We start from the raw sequence: 23,751 nt of genomic DNA, 5'->3' as shown, positions 1-23,751 counted from the left end.
ACTTTTATTACAGCTGCCTGTCCCTATTTCACCAGTTTGTCACTTTGAAACCTTGGATAACTTTGTGATGCCACATTAATGTTATATTTTTTTCTTAACACCTTGAAGAAAGGTATATAAATGCTTTAACCCAACTACTTTAAGAAAATCTTTATTTCTCAGGTAACCTTGAATGTTTCTTCTCTCCATCCATTGATGTGATCTTTCTGCGGAGAAATTGCCTTTGTTTGGCAGTTTCCCTCCATCACTTTCCTATCTGTTTGGTGTTTCTACTAGGAGGTTGAAAACTAGTAGATCTTATTATGGAAATGATCGTAGACTTATTTTGTTGTTGAAAAGGTCCTAAGGAAATTGTTGGAAACTTCCATTTTGTTTCAGTGGTGGTAATAATATAAACATTCTACATGTATTCATTTATTTAATCCACACAACAATGCTATACCTGTTAGGAAGTTGTTGTTAATATCCCAGGTTTATAGATGAGAAAAACAAAGCACAAATCTATTATTTTTATGTCCCAGAAATCTAAGATTAGAACCTGTGGTTTGCAGTGGGAAGTGGTGTATCCTATATAGAAAGTGACTCAAAGTAGCCATTTTCTACAGCAGAAATATGGAGTATATTCTGGGATTTGAATATTCCTGCATTGCAATGTGACTTTGGGTACAATGTCAGTACTGTTTAGTTAAATGACTAATATATTATGCATATTGAAAAATCGAACATATCTGAATATTACTTAAGGAATTTTATATATTTTTGTAGTTGAAACACATAAAATATGGCTTTAGGGTTATGTTTTTAATGAGTTGCCTTTTTAATTCACTGTGTCTCTTCTATCTTGACTGGGTTGTAAATTGAATCTGCTTTTAGCAGATGCAAAGCTTATGGGTACAAATTATCTTTTCTAGCTGATTCTATAATTAAAATGTGATTTCATTTAGAATTATTAACGATCCCAAAAGTCTGTAAGCTAAAGAAATATCAAGATTTGTTTCTGCAGTTGATTAATTGAACTATTTAATATTCTATTGACAGTGGCACTGGGGTGTGGAAAACGTGCCTGTAAATCTATTGGCATTTAGTACATTGTGCTTTATTTTCTCCAGCTGCAGCAAAAAATTATTCCTGACCAGGACCAACTGATGGCAGTAGCTCTGGACTGCATCTACAACTGTGAACGGAGTGACCAACTCTTCCTTTGCTATGACATATTAGAATGTCTGCCTCAGAGGGGATATGGGTGAGAAGCCACACTATGCCAACCTTATTGTGTCTCTATATTCTTACAGTTAAAATGAAAATGTTGCTTCCCTGAATGTTCATTGCTGAGAATTTGGGGAATATAAAAAAATATAAAGAAGAAAAAGAAATGATCTGCGAATCAGTTACCTACAGATAAACTTTTGTTTTTCTAGCAGTATATGGAAAGTCACTATAACTTCCTCACACTTTATAATTAATTATCCATTAAAACACAAACAAAAACATCACTACCACCTCAACAAGAAATACTTTTTAAAAAGTGTATAGACAATGATATGTCTTTGTTTTAAGTTGTGTTTTCAATTAATCGTTTTTCCATATTTGTAATTCTTCTATGAATTGTTTGTTCTTGGCTCTTGCCTATAGTAATCCCTTTAAGCAGAATGCATTAATATATATAATTCACTTTATTTTTTTCTTTCAGTCTTACTGAGATATAATTAACCTACAGCACCATATAACTGTAAGGTGTACAGCATAATGACTTGACTTGCATATATTATAAAATGATCACCATAAATAAGTTAACATTCATCATCATACAGATACAAAAAAAAAGGAAAGAAAAACAAATGTTCCTTTTTCTTGTGATGAGAACTTTTAGGATTTACCCTCTGAGAAATTTAATCATACAGCAGTATTGACTATAATTGTCACGCACATTACATCTTTAGGAGTAGTTACTTGTCTTATAATTGGAAATTTGTATTTTTCACCACCTTCATATACTTACCCACTTTCCATTCCCTGCCTATGGTAACCACAAATGTGATATTTTTTTTCTGTGAGTTTAGTGTTGTTGTTTTTTAATTCTACATATAAGTGAGGTCCTACAGTATTTGTTTGGCTTATTTCACACAACATAATATCCTCAAGGCCCATCCATGCTGTATGTGGCAGGATTTTCTTTTTTTTTTTTAATGGATGAATAATACTCCTTTGTGATATATATCTCAAACAGACACACACACACACACATTATATATATGGGAAGTCACTATGTATGTGTCACACACACACATATATATATCACATTGGCTTTATCCAATCCTCTGTTGATGGACACTTAGGTTGTTTCTATGTCTTGGCTATTGTAAATAATGCTGCAGTGAACATGGGGGTGCAGATATCTCTCCGACACAGTGATCTCATTTCCTTCATCTATATACCCAGGAGTGGAATTGCTGGATCGCACGATAGTTCAGTTTTTAATTTCTTGAGGAATGAATTTACATAATTTTTAACTGGGCTCATGTTTAAGTGGAAATTTATACAACATTCCTTTGGATCATTTAGTTGTATGCAAATCATATTTTTATTTTCTTTTTGGAAGTCAGACAACATTCATTCCTTTAATCACTCCTTCAAATCTAGTAAATGTTATAAATTTAACATCTGAAGAAGTTAATACCAACACATGGAAGGGCATGGAATGCAGTCATTGGACCTGTTTCTAACCCTTTGTGACTTTAACAAAGCCACTTAACTTCTCAGTCCTGTTTCCTCATTTACAAAATCAGATATTGATTCATGGAGGCCTCCACATGCTCTGTTTTTTTCTCTTTGCCCTTTCTTTCCTTCTCTCTATCTCTTCTTTTCTTCCTGCCGTTTTTCCTGTGTGTGTGTGAAATGAATGGTAGAAATCACCAGTTTGCAACCCACTGTGAAATACTTGTTTCATGCCTGAATTCAGGCGAAAGGTTTTCTAAAAAATAAATTTTGTGTGTGTGTAATTTCAAAGAGGAATTTACCTTTATAAACCTTTCATCAAGCTATGAAATGTACCTTCACTTGGAGTCAGACCCCTGGCAGCCTGTGCCTCCTGGTGAGAAACAACAGGGAGTAAAATTGTTTCCCTGAATCTCATCAGTCCTTTAAACTGCTCTCTGGCTTACAGAACATGCAGGGAAAGGGGGACAAGTTAAGCCCAGAGTGTGAGCTCTGCCGCAGTCAGAGGGCCTTTTCACGCTGAGAAGTCAGTGTCCTGGAAAAGAACAAGTGGTGGGGTGGGGTGGGGTGCTACTGTTCATAAGCCAGGGAGTCCAAAGGGACATAACCCCCTTCAAAGTTTTCACTAAAATCATGTCTGAAGCAGGAAAAGGCAGGAGATGGGAAGACGTGTGGCAGATGAACAGCGTGGCTGCCTCGCCTTTCCCGGCCTTGAGCACCTGTCTTCTAAAAGCAGGCACTGCTGTGCTTCCTGACTTCGCCTCTGCCAGCTTGAGGCCTCCTTTGTTGCCCCTGACTCAACTGGGTAAAAGCATTGACTTCCACCTGACACATGTATCTTCAAAAAATTAATGTATTTGACTTTTTTCAGTAAGATCAAATGAGCATAAGCTTATCTATTAATTTTTAAACAGTAATTTGTCTAACAGGAGATAATCAGATAGGATGAGGATATTATTATTTGTTTAAATGTATTTTTATTGATTTCTGAGAGGAAGGAAGAGGGAGAGACAGAAACTTCAATAAGAAGAGAGAATCATTGATTGGCTGTCTCCTATATGCCAATAGGATGATGATATTAAAATAACTTTAAAAATTGTAGACATGACAGTCAGGGCGTTAGTATATTTGTTTCAAAGAGTAGATAGGCTAAAAAATGCCTCTTCTACTGCGTATGAGGCTGAAAGCTATTTGGGCTTCAGTTGAATGATTTCTGATCTAACAGATTTTTTTTCTTTTGAAAACACACAAAAAAACTTGATGTTCTTTTGTTACATTTCTTTCTTAACGATTGTATTTCACAATTATAATGTTTAAAATAGCTTGTAGTTGTACATTAGCTCGCTATTAAAATATAGGGCTTCAGAATATTTTCGTGATTCTCTTTGTTCTTTGTGCCCAGTTAGTCAATTTATATTCTCCCAGTGATTGTTTTTTTTTCTTGGTGGTTCAGTGGTTGTTACTTACCTAATAGTAAACTATTTATTTAAAAATTTTTTTCCTTTTAGGGAATGAACAATCACTTACTAAATTTAATTAAACTTGTGTGCATCTTTCCTAGGCAGCATACTTCATCGGGCTGAAAGAACCTTTTGTCATTGTGTCTGTGCATGTCAGTTCACAAAGGAAGAACTATATTCTTGCAAATCAATGACAAATGTTTATTACAAAGCTATTAACTGATAATTTAAAAAATATTATTCCTGGAAGTTAACGGAAGTTAGATCTGACAAATGATCTTTTTTTTTTTTTTTTTGAAAGACTTTAAGTGTAATATGCCCTAATTTATCACTCTAGTCCAAGTCTTAAAATTTGGTTCAAAAAGATAGTATAATCTTTGTAAACTGCACTAAGTAACTGCCAAGTAGATTTAGAATCAGGACAGATTGATGGTTTCCAATAGTGAGGCGTTGGTGTTCACGTTAGGTCATTTTTAATTGTCCAAGTGCAGACAAAGCGTTTCACTTGGTCTCTTTGTTAAGAGAACCCGCCAGTCTTGCAGGAATCCAGGTGGGTCAGTGCGGCGGCTCTGTTGCCAGCGTTCCCTCCGTGGTTGGGACACAGAGCTGTAGAGGATGGAAGAGGACTTTTACAGCAGTTGCTCAACTTTCCTGCCAAATCGCTGCCTTCCCTCGTACGTGCTTGTGCCAGGCGAAGGCTACCCTTCCGGCACATTTGCATCAGTGTGTGACTTGTTCATGATAATGTTTCTCAGTCCCCTCTCCACGTGCTTCCTCACAAAGCGTTTGCTTTTACTGATGGCTCTGCTTCCCCTGGTTCCTTCACATTGAAGTGGATGCAGAGGGAGTGATGATACGAAGAAGGACCAAGAACTTAGGTTCCTGATGGAACCTTCCCAGGGTGTCACAGGTGGTGTAGACAGGCCGGGAGAAAGCCATCATGCAGGGCCACTTACCTGCTTTATTGGTTAAAAGGACAGAAATAAAGGACAGTTTCCTCCTTCCCTTCTTAAAAGAAAAAAGACGATTTATAATTCTTTCTTTGCGTGTGTCTTTTGGTAGAACTGCACGTAGAGTTCTTTAGAAAATAGTTGCCCATGTCTTGCTAACGTATAACAGAGAATTTCGTTCCGCTCCGTTCTGTTTGATCTTAGTCTCTTGAGGCATGCGAGATGCTGACCGGGTTCAGGAGGTAGGCCTGGAGTTTCACCTGGACCGTGGGAACCTGGGACGTATCAAGTTCAGGAAACAGCGTGTCTTTTTTCTTTTTTTCAGTCAAGTGAGTTTTGAACTTTATTTAAAGAGCTACTACTGGAATTTAATTGTAATTTATTTCTTAATCCTTTAGCCCTAAGACAGAGGCAACCGCCGCTCTTCATGACAAGGTAGACCAGCTGGAGCAAATTCTCAGGTGAGAGCAGTGACAGCCTGTGGCTCTGTGCTGATTAAGATTTAAAGTGACTAGAAATGTCACTCTAAATACGCCTAGCAGTCATTTCCAGTTTGAACCTATGTACGTTTGACTCTGGTGAGTGAATTGTCTTCAAACAAATATACCATAGCTTATTTTACAAACTGCTGGAGTAATAAGATCATGGGCTTTGAAGACTGGTTGTGTTCAAATCTAGGTGTTGCCATTTACCAATTGTGTGATCTTTGAGCCCAGGGTTTTGTATCTCTGATGTTGAACTCATGAGGTTATGGAATTAACATTAGATGAAGCATTTAAAGTACTTTGCACACTGTAGGTACACAAAAAGATATTAGTTCCTGTACTAATTATTGCGTTTATCAGTGAACAGTGTTCATTATACTCCTAATTTCTCTTTTTGGGACAGTACATTTGATTGAATATCCAGATATAGCAAACTACACGAGTGCCTGTAAGTAGCTGTGGTAATATTACTTTACTGTCACAAGGAAAAATCAAAGTGTCTCTTCTGAAGATTGAAATTTCCCAGTTTTCCATTTAGGAAGTCTAATATTTTTTATTAGTATTTATTTTTATATAAATATGTAATTATGCTTGTGTATAATTTTTAACTATTTGTATTAAAAATAAAATATTAGGAATGATAAACTTTGTTTTTCCAATATGTAATTATAGAAATTATAGGTAATAACATAATAACATTGATTTATTGTGGTAATATGTATAGTAAAGTATAATAATTTGGAATCTGTGAATTAGAAATTATTTTCATTCAAATTAAAGGACTTTAGTGTAAAGATATTTTGAAGTTCACTGGGTTAAGTCAGTATAAATTCATTGCTTACAAATCTTCATGGTTGCCTTTATCTCCTTATGAAACTAAGAGGAACTGCCGCAGAGATCTACAGTGAAATAAACAGTGTTTTTCACCCTCTGTCGCTGGTTGTAGCTGTGGGCGGGCCTTATAGTCACTTACTCTCTGAGTTCCTCCAGGGAACAGTGCCATCCTGGAGGTTCTGGATGATACCAGGCCTTTCACTGTTGACCTTAATTGCTGACCTTTTCAAATAAGAACTTTTTAGTCCTGTTCCAACTCATAACCATTAATAGGTGATAAATGTTTTGACGTGGCAGGTGACATGACCCATGAAACCTGTCTTTGCGAAAAGTGATTAAATGCTAACCAGTCTCTCCGTAAGCCCAGTAGTAGTTAATTCATAAATGTGAGGTCTGGCGAGGCAGTCCCGGTGTATGTCACGCTGATAGTTATGGAATGGAATATTTCAGGAAGATTCATATGAGACCAAGAAAGTTCGTGACATATTTTGTATTTTTATAGAATGGATTCTGGAGGGAGATCGAGTCTTAGGATATTTCTGTGGCTTTTCAACTATGAAATTCTTTGCTTATTGCTTTTTTAGCAGCCTTGCCTATAACAAAATACTCAATAGGATTGTTAAGAGTTAAAGCTGGGTATTGAAATGATAAATTTGGCTGATTTTACTGACTTGGTGCTTTTAGAGTCCAGGAAAAGTGTATTAAAGGATTTGGAGAGAAAGATATGTTATGCTTTTTGGTGTGTTTGTTACTTCTTCCAAACATATCGTAGTAAAAGTCAGTAGGGGAAAACCGATTTGATATGTAATTACTAGTTTGTCTGTTGTTGTTTTTTCTTCTGAGAATTAATGTAATATATAAAATTGGGTTGTTCTATGTGTTGTTGTTGTTTAAATAGGAAATACCTAACTGCTGCTTACATATTTAAGATGCTTAGACTTTGTTTGGCAGCCAGACTTGAAAAGTCTTCTTTCACTTGCAGCGTGTCCGAGCTTCTGGAGAAACATGGCCTTGAGAAGCCAATTTCATTTGTTAAAAACACTCAGTCGAGTGCAGAAGAGGCACGTAAGCTGATGGTTAGACTGACCAGGCACACCGGTCGGAAGTGAGTAATAAAATTGGTTGATACTTGTATATGGTTAAAAATAAGTACTGCTCTTTTTTTTTTTTTTTTTACTTCATTGAGTTATACATGACCCACAATAAATTGTGCATATTTAAAGAGAGTAGAATTGGTTAAGTTTTGATAGATGTATATGCCCATGAAACCATCATTACATTCAAGATAATAAGCAGATGAGGAAATCCTGTCTTCCCTTGCCCCTTTATAATTCCCTCCCTACTGCTTCTCTTCATTACACTCCATCCCCTCTCCAGGCTACCACTGACCCACTTTTTTGTCCCTATATATTACTTCACATTTTCTAGAATTTTATGTAAAAGGAATCATACAGTAAACACTTTTTTGGGGGGCGTTGTCACTCAGCATAATAATGTATCATGGATCAATAATTTATTCAATTTTATTTGCTGAATAGTATTCCATTGTATGGATTTATCACACTTTGTTTATTTACCTGTTGAAGGACATTTGGGTTGTTTTGAGTTTTGGCTCTTACAAATAAAGCCATGAATTTCATGTCCCAGTCTTTGTATGGACATATTCTTTCTTTTGGATGAATCCGTAAGAGTGGAATGGTAGCATCATTTGGTAGGTGGATGGTTAACTTTAAAAAAAACCTGCCAAACTGTCTTCACAGTAATTGTATCATTTTCTCTTCTAATCAGTCTTGTGGGAGGCTTCCAGTCGCTCCACATCCTCATTAGCACTTGTTATGTTTTGTCTTCTTAAGTTCAGCTATTCTAATAGGTGTATGGAATGGTATCTACTTTTGGTTTTAATAGCTTTCTCTAATGAGTAATAATGTGCTTACTTGCCATTTGGTCATTTTTTAAAATTAGGTTGTTATTATTAATTTTGAGAGTTCTTACATGTTCAGGATACAGGTCCTTTATTAAATATGCTTTGCAAAGATTTTCTCTTGTCTGTGCCTTATCTTTTCACTCTTTTACTGGTGTCTTTTAAAGCGCATACTTTTAAAATGTTGATGAAGTCCAGTTTATTCATTTTTTCTTTTTTGATTGTGCTTTGGACATCATATTGAGAGAGTTTCCCTCAAAGATTTTCTATAGCTAGCAAAATTTTATAGTTTTGTAGATTTATACAGTTGGCCTCAAAATTAGATAATATTAGTTTCCCAGCTTTGTTTTTCTTTTTCCAAGTTGTTTTGTTTATTTTGGGGTCTTTGTGTTTACATATGAATTTTAGAATTAGTTTGTCATTTTCTGCAAAAAACAATCTTTTGGATTTTTGATGGGGATTATGTTGAGTCTATAGATTCACTTGGATAGTATTGCTGTCTTAAATTAGTATTAAGTCTTCCAGTCAGTGAACTCGGCATGTTTTTCATTTACTTACGTCTTTAATTCCTTTTAATGATCTTTGCTGTTTTCAGTGTATAAGTCTTGTACTTATTTTGTTAAGTTTATTCCTAAATATTTTATTATTTTTGGTGTTACTGTTTTTCATTTCATATTCGTATTGTTCATTCCTAATGTGTAGAAATACAATTGAATTTTGATATGTTGATCTTGTGTCTTCCAGTTTTGCTGGACTCATTTATTAGCTCCAGTAGGTTTTTTTTTGGAGATTCTATAGAGTTTTTCACGTCACCCATGAACAGAGATGGCTTTACTTCTTTCTTTCCAATGTGTGTGCTTTTTATTTATTTTCCTCTTTTTTTACTGGTGTTAGCATGCTATATTTTGTGGTATACGGCATGGTTCACATTCCTCCCGTTAGCATGGTATACCTTTCACTTTTAATTTGTGTTTTGTATTTGAAGTGCCCTTCTTGTCGGCAGCATATAAGTTGGGCCTTTTATGCTGGGATTATGAGGGAATTAATACCCATTATACCTGCCCTCAAGCAATACCAGCCATGAGATGGCAGAAGAATAAACCTATACCTCCCAGGCGACTCCTGCAGTCAGAGCCTCAATTGACTGGAAAATTGCTTATGTAATGCGCCAGGGTTGGCTTGTTCAAGGACTCTCCTGCCTAGCACGTCCCTGTTTTCGTGTCTGCCTCTCTTTCTACCTCTCTCTTTCCACAGTGCACTGTAGTTATTGACACAGGTGTCATATATTCCCTCTGAACATAAGCTTCTCCAGGGCAAGTGTCATAGTCACCTACATCTAATATGGGACCTTACATAGCAGTGGGCCTCTCTCAGTCATTACTAAGTGAGTAATTTAGAAGTTTTTGGCATCTTATGTCTTAAGATTTCTTTACAACTATAAACAAAGGGTCAGTATTTCTGATCATGCCAACTTGGAAGCTACTCTTCAATAGGAAAGCTCTGCTGTTGCTGCTAGATTAGCTACTGGCTTTCCGTTGAGTCCCTCAAGTACTTGTGACGTCCTGAAGCTGATTTATGTCCTGGCGGTCTGCTTCCTGCGAATGTGTGGGAGGATGGCCAAGCATGCAGCAGACTGAAGATTCTCAGAGGGAAGGGGTGGGAGCGTGGGAAGAGATTAACCGAAGAACTTATGTGTATATGTACATAACCCATGGACACAGACAATAGTGCAGTGAAGGCCTGGGGAGGGGGTTGGAGTGGGGAGGGGGTCAATGGGGGAAAAAGAGGGGGCATATGTAATACTTTCAACAATAAAGATAAATTAAAAAAAAAAGAAAAAAAATCCCCCCAAGAAACAAACAAAAAACCAAAGTAGTCAACTTGAAATGTATCATTTCACACACGCTACAGTAGCTTTGCCTTCTGTACCTACAGACTACTCTCATTCATATTATACTGGCGGTGGATTTCTTTGTCTGTCACAGACCAACTTTTACCACCTTGAGTGTAATACTCTCTCTCCCAGGCAGATGCACTGCTATTGCAAGGCTGGAACTAACACTGTTTGTATGCAGAGATCTCTCTGTTAATTTGCAAACCCCTTCAAGTTCTACTCCTGGTTCTTATTTACGGAAAGTGTTTTGAGAAGGCCATTGTAAATAATGCCCTGTAATCTATTTTAATTAGAACCTGTACGTACGGCCAGCCATGTGTGAGGAAACAATAATGCCATCTGTCCTGGCGTTGATGGCTTCCAGGAGAGCAGCTGGGCCGTGAGAACTCGAATGCAGCTAGACGGGGCCTAGTCTGATTCCATCCCCAGGTGCCAGGTGCACACTCGCTTCATCAGACGCTCTGCCGCTTCTCCGCAGCCAAGTCTGAGAGCGCCTCTCATTCCGGGAGGTCCACCTATACAGTTCGCATACCAGGGTCTCACTGCGGTGACCATTTCAGGGACTATCCTGCGAGTGTTGCCAGCATATCAGTTTTGTGTATTCGTATGCTGAGGGAAAAGTTTCCTTTTATGCTTTATTGAATGTGGGGTGGAAGGAACTTTTTATTTTATGTGATAAATATTAGATGCTATAAGCAAATAAAGCATATATTTATTAATAGTTTTAGGTGAAAAATTCCTGAAGACTAGAATTCTCATAGGAATGATCCCAAATATACACTCTCCCCCTCATGGCAATGCCATTATAAACAAACCATTTATTTGCCCCGTTTTCAATGCATAAAGAAGAAAAGATGCGTGAAAAAGAAACCTTCATTTGGCATTTGACAAACAGGGGCCCCTCAAGGACACGCTGGTGACCACACCCAGGTGTCCTAGTTCATTTACAGCCCCTCCCCGTGCCCCAGGGCAGAGGCCAGATACCCAGCGAGAAGGTGCTACACAAGCAGAGAGGCCCAGAGCCGGGTGATCAGACACCATTTATGTTGGTAGCCAGGGGTACAGAGCTAGAGAGTTAACGGTTCAGACTCCCCTGCAGACGAGGAAAGGGCTTTGTTAACCATTTCACCCACCGTCACCTATCGGCTACATGGTCATGAGCAAGTCATTTAAAATCCCTGAATTTCAGTTTCCTCACTTAGAGTGCATCTCAGAGAGGGACAAGGAATGGAGGAGAGTAGCTTTGATAAAACATAGGCATTGAAGCAAGATGCCCCTAGGTACTATAAAAACAGTCAGCACTTGTGTGGATTTAAATATGTTTGTTTCTTAATTTCTCTGAGCTTCAGATTCTTTTCTGTACACTGTGAGGATTAACTTAAACCAACAGTGCAACACAAAACAAAACCTGCCCTTTTCAAACAATGGGATTCATGATCGTGTAGAATTTCAAGATTAGAAAGTGAAGATAAATGGTGACTCCAGGCTCATATATGTTCCACTAGGATGAACGATCGAAAGAGGCAAGATGATTTCAAAGACACTCCCCCATTTTTCTGCTATAAAATTATGTTCAATAAACGTGAATGAACGAATCAGAAAGTTACACAAATACTTGTTTTTCTATAGTCACATGCATGGCTACCAGCATGGTCTCGTGGACGTCACAAGTACTTGAGGGACTCAACGGAAAGCCAGTAGCTAATCTAGCAGCAACAGCAGAGCTTTCCTATTGAAGAGTAGCTTCCAAGTTGGCATGATCAGAAATACTGACCCTTCGTTTATAGTTGTAAAGAAATCTTAAGACATAAGATGCCAAAACCTTCTAAATTACTCACTTAGTAATGATTGGTTTTTTTGTGTGTGTGTTTTTTTTTTCACTCTTTGCCAGCTGGAGAGATTTCATGACTTGTTGTTATTATTTTTTCTCCTCCTTTCCCCCAGGCAGCCTCCCGTCAGTGAGTCCCACTGGAGGATGCTGCTCCAGGACATGCTCGCCATGCAGCAGAACGTTTACACGTGCCTGGCGTCGGATGCTTGCTATGAGGTAACCTATGGATGTCGCTTATCTCCTTGGATTTAGAAATCTTGGTTGATACAGATCGTTTATTGGACACACGGTGAGGGGCAGGCACTTCGCTGTAAGTTGTCCTGTTGAGTAAGAGCTGGTGATCGAGTCGTGTTTCATAGTTTGAGCACCCACTTCCTATCTCCTCTCTCTGTTCATCGCAGCCCCATTTAGTTAGTGGGTTACAGTCCTCAGCTAGGAAACTCCGAGTCACACTTGACCCCTCCCTCCCTTCCCCAGTTCTGGTCACTAAAGCTTACTTACCGGGCCTCATTGACTGAGAAACCCGTCCTGTCTTCACCTCTCTTGCAACAATCCTCCACCTCGTCTCCCTACTTCTACGTCTCACGTTCACAGGGACTCACACTCTCCTTCTAAAACAGACCTTTCCAGACGCTCCCCTTCCTAACATTTGCTGCTGGTTCTCTATCAGCTACCAGCAGTCACCCCACTTCCCGGCATGGCCTAGGAAGCCGCAGCGGATTCCTGCCTCCCTGTCCCCGCTCACCTCTGACCTCCCCGCCTGGCCACCAGGTGCCCGCCCTCCGTCTGCTCCCGCAGGTCTGCTCCCGCAGGACCCCTCCACGCGCCACGCTGCTTCATGTTTCTGTGGCTGCACGCCTTGTTCCCTCTGCCTGGAATACCCACTTCTCTTTCCTTGGTTTGAAAATTGCTGATCATTTTCAGGACTCAGCTCACTATGCCCTCTGCAGAGCCGTCCTCTGTCCTCTCAGGTGACTTGCCTTTCTCTTCCGTGCAGTTCCTTGTCTCCGTGTGTCCCCTCCGCGGGCACCACCGCCTCATCTCCCCCCCACGTGCCCCAGTGCATAGCGTGTCTGGGACAGAGAGGCTCCTGCCGGCGGGTTGTTAACGCCTGGGAGGCCACCGATGGGGTTTACTCATTATCTTGGGAGATACGAGTTTTACACCAAATTTCTCCTAGTTTGTATAGAAAACTTATCTAACCCATTTTTAATTTTAAGAACAAAAAAGGGTTCTTATTTGAATTTTCCTGTTAAATAAGCTTGGTACAAAATATAGACTATTTCTTGTGTCACTGTGCTCTGCGAAGCGTGACCCGTGGATAAAACGAGAATTATAAAAATAGGTGTCTCTTTTATGAAGTAGGTTGGTATTTTAATTCAAGGCGATTTGAACAAAAGAGCCTGTAGACTTGAGAAATGAATGGCTTTAAATTTGAGCTTCAGGTTTTTAAATGCTTGAACGAGCATAAAGTTTTTATTTATGGTTACAGTCTCAGACCATGTACAGCTGCCAATAACTTCTCTTTTGTGTCTAATGTGGAACTTGACTTCCAGTTTCAGGGTAAAAATATCTGTATGCACATGGGTCCAAACCTGTCATTTGTGTGTCTGAATTGGTGTCTTTAAGTTGGAGTCACATTATTTTAGTATTTTCCTGTTTCTGATTCTGATTGAAAAATTGGTAATAAGTATATTACACTTGAACTAGCTCCTGTGTCATAAACAACTTGACATATTAAGTCACTTTTATTATATTTTAACACCTTTCCATTAGGCTTTGGCATTTCAGTGACTCTGGCCATTACTTTCTCCCCTTGAGAAAACATTTGAAAGCAAATTGTAACAGTTTTGAATGGTTCTAGAAGCAGGTAATAAAGATTTGGCAAACTTACCTTGTTAAATATTGTTTAATACCTTTTAAATTATACTGTATCGTCTTGCTGACTTTTGGCCACTACATTAGGTTTTGCTGTCCTTGGAAAATAATTTGTAAGCTCATTGGCACCATTTTGAACATATTTTACTGCCTAAAGGGCAGAAATTTGTGTTCTTCATTTTAGCAAAGCCTGTTAAAATTTAGAGTGAATTGTATTTTTCAGTATTGGGCATTGACTCCCTACAAAGGATCAGAGAAACTGTTACATCCACGTTATGTGGGTCACGTGGAGTGAGCCATTTCACCTGTTAGGTATAAATGATTAGGGTGATCCGCTTTCTGTCACAATCAATACCTTTATTCTTACTGGTAATTTCAGTAAAGGCCTGTCTAAAGATGCTTTCCTCAGAAGCCTGGAAACGTGAGAACCGGACAGTCTTACTAATGACAAGGAAACTCTTACTAATGACAAGGAATCTTTTTTTCATTTTTTCTATTTCTGTGCTATCTGCATCCACAGTGGCATTTTTGGGCAGAGCATTCTTCGGGAAGTCCTCGAACTGATTACATATTCATATTATTAGTGTAGGTTTAAAAGGCTGTCTTTATTTAAGACATTTCTGAAGTAAGTAATCTTCCTTTTTGTGATTAGTTGTGGTTTTAATTTTTTTACACTCACATTTTCTATAATAAATTCTACATCCATAATTGCAGTATTCTTTTGTTTTATTTTTATTATTAAATGTATTGGGGTGACATTGGTTAATAAGATCAGATAGGTTGCAAGTGTATATTTCTATGAAACATGATCTGTGTATTGCATTTTGTCCCCATCACCTCAAGTCAGATCATCTTCCATCACCATATCTTAGCCCCCTTTAAACTATCTTAAATATAGGAAACAATTTGTCAGTTGATGCTATTTGTTGCCTAGTAGAATGCAGTGATATTTGCATGAGTACCTTCCATCAGTGGCTCTTGTTTCAATTAAATAACTTTAATTTACAGATTGGGGAAAAAGCCTCCATGTTATATGGTACATTGTAACTTCAATGGCTCTGTCTAGGTTTGACATTGGTAGCTTGGCTGTTTTAGTTAGTGAGACTGAGTTCAGCTGCTGTAAGCAGTCATGAATTATATGTATTATATTCAAACATTTTATTTTTAAAAATTGAAGTGGCTATAAATAGTTTAAACAGAGTAGCCCTGTTGAGTATAGGGCAGTATTCTAATAGATTCTGTTTTTGAATGAGAGTGAACTTTAGATATTTTACTTAAATATTCATTGTAACACAATTAGAATATTATGTTTAATGTTGGTTTGCTCGGTTAAGTTATTCCTTCTAGAAGAGGGAGTTTTTTAATTGAGGTGAAATTAACATAACATAAAAATGTGCTTCGTTACCAGTTAGCGTATTTGCATCGTACGCAGCTGCTACCTCCAGGGTGGGGCTATTTGTAATTTATTTCATGGGACGGCAGAGCCTTCCTTGGGTTGAGAATGGAACCCTCCTTTTTTAAGCATTCATTCCGGTTTCTTGTTCCCCCAGATATTTGCAGAAAGTCTCCTGTGTTCCAGTCGCCTTGAAAACATCCACCTGGCCGGGCAGATGATGCACTGCTGCGCGGGTTCCGCAAACCCGCCAGCGAGCGCAGCCCCGAGAGGGAAGGCCCCGCGCAGGGTGAGCTACGAGGCCAGCGTGGACCTGGTGCTGGCTGCCAGCCGGGAGTACTTCAACTCCTCCACCAGCCTCACTGACGGCTGCATGGACCTGGCCAGGTAGAGGGGGGGCCTGTGTGCTTCCATCCGAGGGGCGGGCGTCAGAACACACAGGCAGCATCGTCGGTTCCATTCTTTACTTACCACATCCATGAGCACACCTCTACCCTGACCGGGCTGTATGGGGCACAGTTCTTTATTAGTTGCATAGAGAATCAGCTTCATTACGTTATGAATATTCATCAGCTTCCCCGAGACCCTTTTCCCCAGAACGCTTTCCCATCCTCATTTCTGCCGATTATCTGTAGGCTGTGTTCCTCTTCTGTGGGAGGGGTTCACGTGACAGCCTGGAAATTCAAGTTCTGGCAGTTTCCAGCACACTTAGGTGATGGCTGCCTTCCTCCCATGGCTTCTGCTCTGGTTAGATGATAAAGCTCAGAGTTCCCTTCCAGGTGGAAATTTCTCGAATAGGAATTCAGTTCCCCTGTTGTACTGGAAGTTTAGAGTTCACCTTTTTACTGTTGATTCTTAGGAACTTTTTTTTTTTTTTTTTGCATAAGGGACATTTGCCCTTTGCCTGCCTTAAACATTTTAACTGTGTTGCCATGTTTTTATTATCTATAATTTACCTTTTAAATTGCTATCAGAATTTTTAAAAAATTTGATTGTTATTCTTTCCTCTTATGGTGTGGTCTTTTGTGTCATCCTTTGGAGGTTGTTGATTCCTAAGGCCATTAAAATAGTTTTTATTATTGTTTCTTACCACTCTGATGGTTTTATTTTTACACTGGAATTTTATGCCCATTTGGAATTTATTTTGACATAATGATTGTGGAAGCTATTTAGATTTATTTTCCCCTAAAATGACTAGTTATTTCAACTCTAGCAAAACTTCAAGGGTAACTTTTTCTTCCAGTGATATCTTACCACAGAGAAAATAAATTGTTTTCTCAAACCATGAACTTGACGAAGTTGTTTAAGTAGTTAGTAAAATTTTTTCTTCTCTCCCAAGGGATTGCATGTCAGATGATGAAAATATCAAATAGAGTAGCCTTTGAAACTCGGAGTGGTTTGACCTACATCTTTTTGGCAGGTGTCCTCAGAGATAATTTTAAAAACTGCTCTTCCTGTATTTCCCCTTCATTCCATCCCTTTTTCTGCCCTATGACAACCTTCATTTTAAAAAGATGTCTTAAGTCTGTAATGTGGCACCAAACTGATTTTGAGACTTGTGAGCTGGATGTATTTAAATGTTCCCACTGTCATTCAACGTAGAAATAGCCCATACATTCTTACTAGTTAAACTGTTATTTATTAACTAATATTTCTTATAGAGGAAGCAGTTATGAATATTCACAAGATAAAATAGTCAAACAATCCAGAATGAATATCTATGGACAATAAGTCTCTCTCCTCATTCTAGTTTCCCTGACTTTACCCCTCAGCTTTTTTTTTATATTAGTGTTCTACCAAAATATTAAATGTTACCTTCTTTCCTAAATCACAAGTAAGTGCTTACTACTTCTACGTACTTTTCTGTATCTTGCTTTTTTTCAATTGTGATCTATATTGAAGATTTTTCCATATGAATACATATAGTTTTATTATATGTAAACCTGTGTTATTCTTCTTTAATGGTTATACAGTATTCCATTGCTTGACTTTTATATAATTCATTTAATTAGTTCCTGATTTAGTGCATTTTATTTGAGAAACATTGTGGTAGTGAACCTTCATAATTATGTCTGGGCATGTGTGAGCCTGGCTGTATACATTTTTCGAACTGGAATTCCTGGGTTCAGAGCAAAGTGCAGTTAGAATTTTGGTAGCTACTACAGAGGTTATATATCTTTGTACTTGAATCAACAATTAGTGTGTTAGTCCTCATCTGAATTAAATTCTACAATTTTGCCAAGAGCAAGCAAGGCCTTTATCTATCACTCAGTCATACAGGTGCTTACTGGGGCCCATAGGTCTTCATCTGATCACTTATGATGTCAGCATCATTAGCTCTTTTTGGCCTGATGTCTGTCTGACTGCCCTTCTAGTCTCGTATTTCAACATTGCTCTCTGCGCACCTTTCAGAAAATAACTTTTCGTAAATTAAAAATATTTATTAAATACACTGTCTTTGTCTCTGGGTTATTCTTAAAATATGTTTTTCTTGATTTCAGAGAGAGGAAAGGAGAGAGGGAGAGAGATAGAAACATCACTGATGAGAGAGAATAATCACCGATTGCCTGCCTTCTGCACACCCCTTACTGGGGATCGAGCCTGCAACCCTGGGCATGTGCCCTGACTGGGAATCCAACCGTGACCTCCTGGTTCCTGGGTTGATGCTCAACCACTGAGGCACATTGGCCAGGCAGTCTCTGGATTTTGAAGAATTTGCTTAAAATACTTCAAAGGAATTACAGATTCTTAAATTAGCACATCACTTTCTCCTGTTTTTTATTGCCGCATTACATTACCAACCTCTTCTTCCTTTTTCAGGTCTCGGGGGAGACAAAATTGTCACTGAATCAAGACGTTTTTGTTTTTGCTAGAAGAATAGCTGGAAGTTCCTGCATCCCGTCTTTATTTTCATTCTTTCTAATATCTTGCTTCTTATCACTGTAACCCTGCACAAATCACTCACCTCTCTGAGCTCCGATTTTGGCTTCCTCAAAAAGCAAACGGTGCTATTTGCCTGTCTCACAGGCTTGTCCTGAGGACCAAGAGAGATAACAGAAGGCATCTACAGAATACTTGGGAGTAGTAGGTTTTTGATAAATATGTGTTGGATCTTACGTTGTTCAGTATACAAAGGCACCTTAGCCACGCTTGTTCCTGCTTTTTAAAATGGGTCTCATTTCTCTTAGGTGCTGCTTACAGCTGATGGTAGACAAGCCCCCTGCCATTCAGGAGGAGCTGGACCTTATCCAAGCTGTCGGGTACCTCGAGGAATTTGGGGTCAAGATCCTGCCTCTGCAGGGTGAGCTCTCTGCTTAGTGTTGCACTGATCACCTATTTTGCATTAATTTCCTACCGTTTCTTTTCAGTTTTTTAAACGAAAGAGTACCTTTGGTTATTTAATCCATCAGCAGTAGATCCCGCCCATTTTTCAAATGAAACTTAAGTGGAAACCCAGAAGAAAAAAGAAAACCGACATTTTATCACCATTTTATTTTTTCAAAGGTTACAGTTATGACACTGAAAGAAATAACATTAGTACCAGCATCGAGGCTATTGGATAAAAACAAAGACAGAAATTGGGATTACGGATGAGAATTGCAGATTTACATCAATTTTGGTATATAGTTTATTTCTGCATTTTGTTTTAGTTGCATGATTTAGTAGCTATACATGATAATATTTTTGATAATATTTTATTTCTTTTCATGCTTACTGAAGATTATTCTTTAATTAGGTCTATAATGTTATTTTAAAAGAGGGGATGCCAAGAAGTTCCTGTTTAGAGTTTAATTATTAGCAATAGCTTGACATTGCTCAAGATCCTTTACCTAAATGTAGGTATCGGGTTAGTACCAGCCAAAACTGGTTACTCGTCCTTGTCAGCTGTGTGCTGTAAGTACAGTGTGCTTCTCCCCTGCCCTGACCTTTACCTGACGGGTGGGAGGGAGAGTTTCTGTGGCTTCAAACCCTGGACTCACCAGGCAGGTGTTGCTCAGTGGTTGAGTGTTGACCCATGAACCAGGAGGTCTTGGTTCGATTCCCCCTCAGGGCACATGCCTGGGATGCAGCTCTATCCCCAGTAGGGGGCGTGCAGGAGGCAGCTGATCAATGATTCTCTCATCATTGATATTTCTATCTCTAGCTCCCTCTTCCTTCCTCTGTCTGAAATCAATAAAAAAAGATTAACACCCTCCCCCCCCCCCCCTCCCCTCCCCCAATCCTGGACCTCAGTGCCCTAAAGGCAGCAGGTAGCTTGGTTCTTAGCTGCATGCTTGGCTGGCTTCAGTGTAATCTCTTGTCTTTATTCCTAACTGTGGAAGTGTTTGGAATTGGGGGCGGGGTGGATCGCTGAATTCCTTCCATCTCTCTAGCTCTGATACTCTATGGCGCTCTATTAGCAGTGTTTTTGCTGGCAGTGTTTGCACGGCAGCTGATGGGTTTGAATATCTGCAACCAGACCTCCATTCCTGCTGTAGCTTCTGAGGCATTTCCTGCCATAGGAGAGTCTGAAGGAAGACGTTTGCTTTCCTGTCCTCATAGCTTGATCCATTGATTGGGAATTTCTGTTGGAAGACCTTCCAGATGTGGAGACAGAATGTGTCCTTTGTATGCTGCCTGCTGTGTTTGTGCCTTTGTATTCATCAGAGACACTGGGCCGACAACGGAACTTGATATTAGGCGATTTAGGGTCCTAAGGTGACCAGATCGTCCCGCTTTTGGCGGGACAAAACCGATTTTTAACAATTTGTCCCACGTCCCACGGCGTTTTTAAAAAGTCCCTATTTTTGGAAAGAATCCTCCCAAAATCTCATTTGAGATTTAGGGTCTAGGTGTTGTACTGTAGTCAGGGAACAGTCGTTCATTTTGTCACCTTGCTTTATTTAGAAGCCTCTTTGCCCACCCTTCAGGAGTTACTGTTTCTCATCAGGTGAAGGTTAGTGGTACTAGCTAAATTATAATCAATGAGTTAGCAGAAAACAGGAATGAAAATACTATATAGAAATGATTCCTAATGTATGAGTCTCCTATGAATTATTTGTATGTGTACACGTGTGTGCTTTTCCCTATAGCATGGGTGCTTATGTGAATTATTCTTACTATTCAAATGAGCAGATTTAGGACATTTTAGTCGTCCCCCAGATTCTTTCTGTAACAGGAGAAGTCCGTTTTCCAGACGAACAGCACATGGTGGAAATCAGCCTTGAGCCAGTTTTGCCGCTTACCGCTGGGTAATGGACAGGCAGCTCAGCCTTACTCTGGCTTCAGCTCTCCGAGTGTCCGCTGTCATTTTTGTTCTTGTAGTTGAATGTACTTGCACTTTCTACTTGAGGGTGAATCAGAATGGTGTCACCTGCCTCCTCGTGCCCCCTCCCTCTTTTCCTCCCCACCCTCCGTTCCTTCTCCTCCCTCCCTCCCTCCCTCCCCTTCCATCAGTGAACATTGAATTCGGCACTTTATTCCAGGAACTGAAATAGTGAAGGGAATGAGTGAGGCACGCTTGCTGCCTTGGAGGGACTGACATACTGATAACAAGACAGAGCCACACTGGAGTGTCATGTAGGAGTTTAAATGCCGATTCAGCCACTTGGCGCTCAGTGACCTGTGGCAACTTAAAGTCTTTGAATTGCTCCTTCCTCAGATGGGGATAATAATACAATATTCCCCAGATAGTCCTGACAGTTACATCTTGAAACATTGAAAACCCTTACAGTAGAGCAGTGGTTCTCAACCTTTCAATGCCACGACCCTTTAATACAGTTCCTCATGTTGTGGTGACCCCCAACCCATAAATTATTTTCGTTGCTACTTCATAACTGTAATGTTGCTACTGTTATGAATCGTAATGTAAATATCTGTGTTTTCCGATGGTCTTATGCGACCCTGCTAGCAGTTCTCAACCTGAGAACCGCTGCTGTAGAGCCTAAGACCATCTTTCACTCCTATTGATCTGGAGGCCAGCACAGCTCTCGTTCCGTTTAGCTGTCTTACGTTAGGGAGGTCAGGTACCCGCTGCTGATGCCTGTTATTTGGTCTCTCTTTCTCTGCAGTGCGACTGCGCTCCGACCGGGTCAGCCTCATCAAGGAGTGCCTTTGCCAGTCCCCCACGTGCTACAGGCAGTCCGCCAAGCTGCTGGGCCTCGCCGAGTTGCTGAGGGTCGCTGGTACGTTCCGATGCTAACCTGCAGAGGAAGGGTTCTGTGCTACTCTCATCGCTGCCCTGGGCGGACATAGACTGTACCAGGGTACGGCAGGCTAGCTGCTCTTCTGGGAAGATTATAAAAATAATTATAAAAATGTCACGTGGGCCTCTCCGTAGACTTCTTGAATGGCCTCTTAACATAATGCCTTTATGACCTCGTCTCACAAGTCACACACCGTCTTTCCCACCGCACTCTGTCTGTCAGAGGAAATCGCCAACCGGCCTCCGTGCAAGGGGCGGGCAGTAAGCTGCCTCATCCGAAGAGAGACTCGAATCTGTGGATGTGGAGTAAGTTCTGTGTCATGAACCCAGAGCCTGGCACGTCCTCATTAGCCTTCTCTGCGTCCGGCCAGACAGCAGCGTTTTCCTTCATCGTTTCTAGTCCCGCCACCCGCCTGGCTGTTCTCCCTGCGAGTCTTGCCTCGTTCTGTTTGGAACATTTTTCTAGACGTCATTCTTTTCGGGCCTATTTCTGGTTGTGCCTTTCCTTTTAATCACCTGCTCAGGTGGAACTTTCTGAAATTAAAAGCAGTTTAATATTTCTACTTTGGACTTCGAGATGACGGACCCATCTTCACATAACAGTTCACATGAAAACAGCAGTAATTCTCATTTTGCGCTTTTATACTTATCTAAGTTACTTCTTACTCTGTCCCTTATGGAGCGATTATGAATCTCACTTTGCACATGTGGCCACAGGAATAAAGAAGTTAAATAATTTCTTCCTTACTTTGAATCCTTTACTCTTACTGTACTTTGCCACCGTTTTAGACATTGGATGATGGTAATCAGTGGCCCCTGACTTAACGTCAGCTCATTAGGGGCTTTCGCTGCACCTGTGAAACACCTTCACCTCAACACCTGGATTAGTGTCTGTAGCCCAGCCACGCTGCCCACGGAGAGAAATCAGGCCTGCCCTCTCAATTGTGATTAGATATTTTGAATAGACGCAAACATTTCAAGAATATTATCTAGGAAATAGGTTTTCTATTAATTGTGAGATGTGCATTTGTTATTGATAAACTTACACACATTGTTCCATTTCCTATATTACATGGTACTGGAGGAATGGAAAATGTGCCCTTCTTTCCTTCTAGTCATTAATTTGACACAAAAAAAGATTAATAGGGGAAACACATTTAATTTCATTCCTTCTGGAGCCCCATAAAGACATGAGATTCAAAGGCATTTGGGCAATTGAGGCTTCTATGCCATCCTGGGCTACGGGGAAGGAGTGGGGACTTGGGCTTTTGAGGGGAGGAAGGCAGTTTACCGTAAGGTGGGAAGAGCAGGTGTTTGGTGAACAGATGTTTGCCACGCCACACCGGTAAGTCCTGATGTAAGAGTCATCTCTGGCAACAGCTCTCTGCCGGGTACAGCCCCTTTGTCTATCCAAGTTCTAGGCAGTTAAGGGGAGGCAGAAGCTCTTCCCGAGTCGGCCTGGTCTTGATGGCCATCCGCACAGTCTGAGGAGGCATGTTCTAATACAAGTGTGTTGTTCTCATGATATGAATCTTAGTGCGGGGTCAGCTCTTTTCAGAAGGAGTCTTTAGACTGCCTTGAGCCAGTACTCAGCTTGGATTTTACTTAAACCTTTGAAGTACAGAGGGTTCGTGGGAACAATTTTAAAGTTTCATTCAACCCTTTCTGTGATATGTTTGCTTTTTCTTTCAAACCATTTTATAGCTTAAAAATGCAAAGACCATATACATTTTGTTTCCTGGAAATATTGAAAATAATTTTAAGGTTCTATTACCTCATTAAAATATAAAATATCTTTTTTTATTTTTAGCCTAAATAGACAAATTGTTTTTATTGTAAGTTTGAATTATTTGTATTATAATTGAAAAGTGCAGTGAATTGAATCTGTGCCCATTTCACTGAGGATGTTTTTTTGAGCCTCTGCTCCGTGCAGGACTTGGGCTGGGTCTTGAGGATTCAACACGAAGCCGCCCCTGTCCTCCACGAGCTAAATTCTGATAGAAGGCGCACATTGTTAGAAATATAATGGCAATAAATTGGTATTCAGTGAATGAAATGTAAAGGAACATGTAGGAGGCACACCTAACCATGTATTTTAGTGAAGAAAGTGTGGAAATGCCCCAGAAGGAAGTGACATCCAAGCTGACTTCTAAGAATGTTCTTGGGAAAGTAATTTAAGATCTTTGTGTTAATATAAGCTGAATTT

General features: G+C 39.7%; 1 protein-coding gene across 1 annotated transcript in view; it reads left to right on the top strand.

The window, feature by feature from the left end:
* Positions 1-23,751, top strand: part of NBAS (NBAS subunit of NRZ tethering complex) — a 197,573-nt gene that overhangs the window by 86,697 nt on the left and 87,125 nt on the right. The window contains exons 26-32 of the mRNA XM_028140372.2: positions 1,110-1,243; positions 5,524-5,586; positions 7,427-7,549; positions 12,204-12,306; positions 15,519-15,748; positions 18,550-18,662; positions 21,412-21,525. Of these exons, the coding sequence (XP_027996173.2) occupies positions 1,110-1,243; positions 5,524-5,586; positions 7,427-7,549; positions 12,204-12,306; positions 15,519-15,748; positions 18,550-18,662; positions 21,412-21,525 (880 nt within the window). The remainder of the gene's footprint in view (positions 1-1,109; positions 1,244-5,523; positions 5,587-7,426; positions 7,550-12,203; positions 12,307-15,518; positions 15,749-18,549; positions 18,663-21,411; positions 21,526-23,751) is intronic.

The sequence above is a fragment of the Eptesicus fuscus genome, chromosome 16, assembly GCF_027574615.1.
Source record: "Eptesicus fuscus isolate TK198812 chromosome 16, DD_ASM_mEF_20220401, whole genome shotgun sequence".
Taxonomy (NCBI): domain Eukaryota; kingdom Metazoa; phylum Chordata; class Mammalia; order Chiroptera; family Vespertilionidae; genus Eptesicus; species Eptesicus fuscus.
The sequence above is the reverse complement of the archived record's forward strand: the minus strand, read 5'-3'. Positions and strand labels throughout refer to the sequence as shown.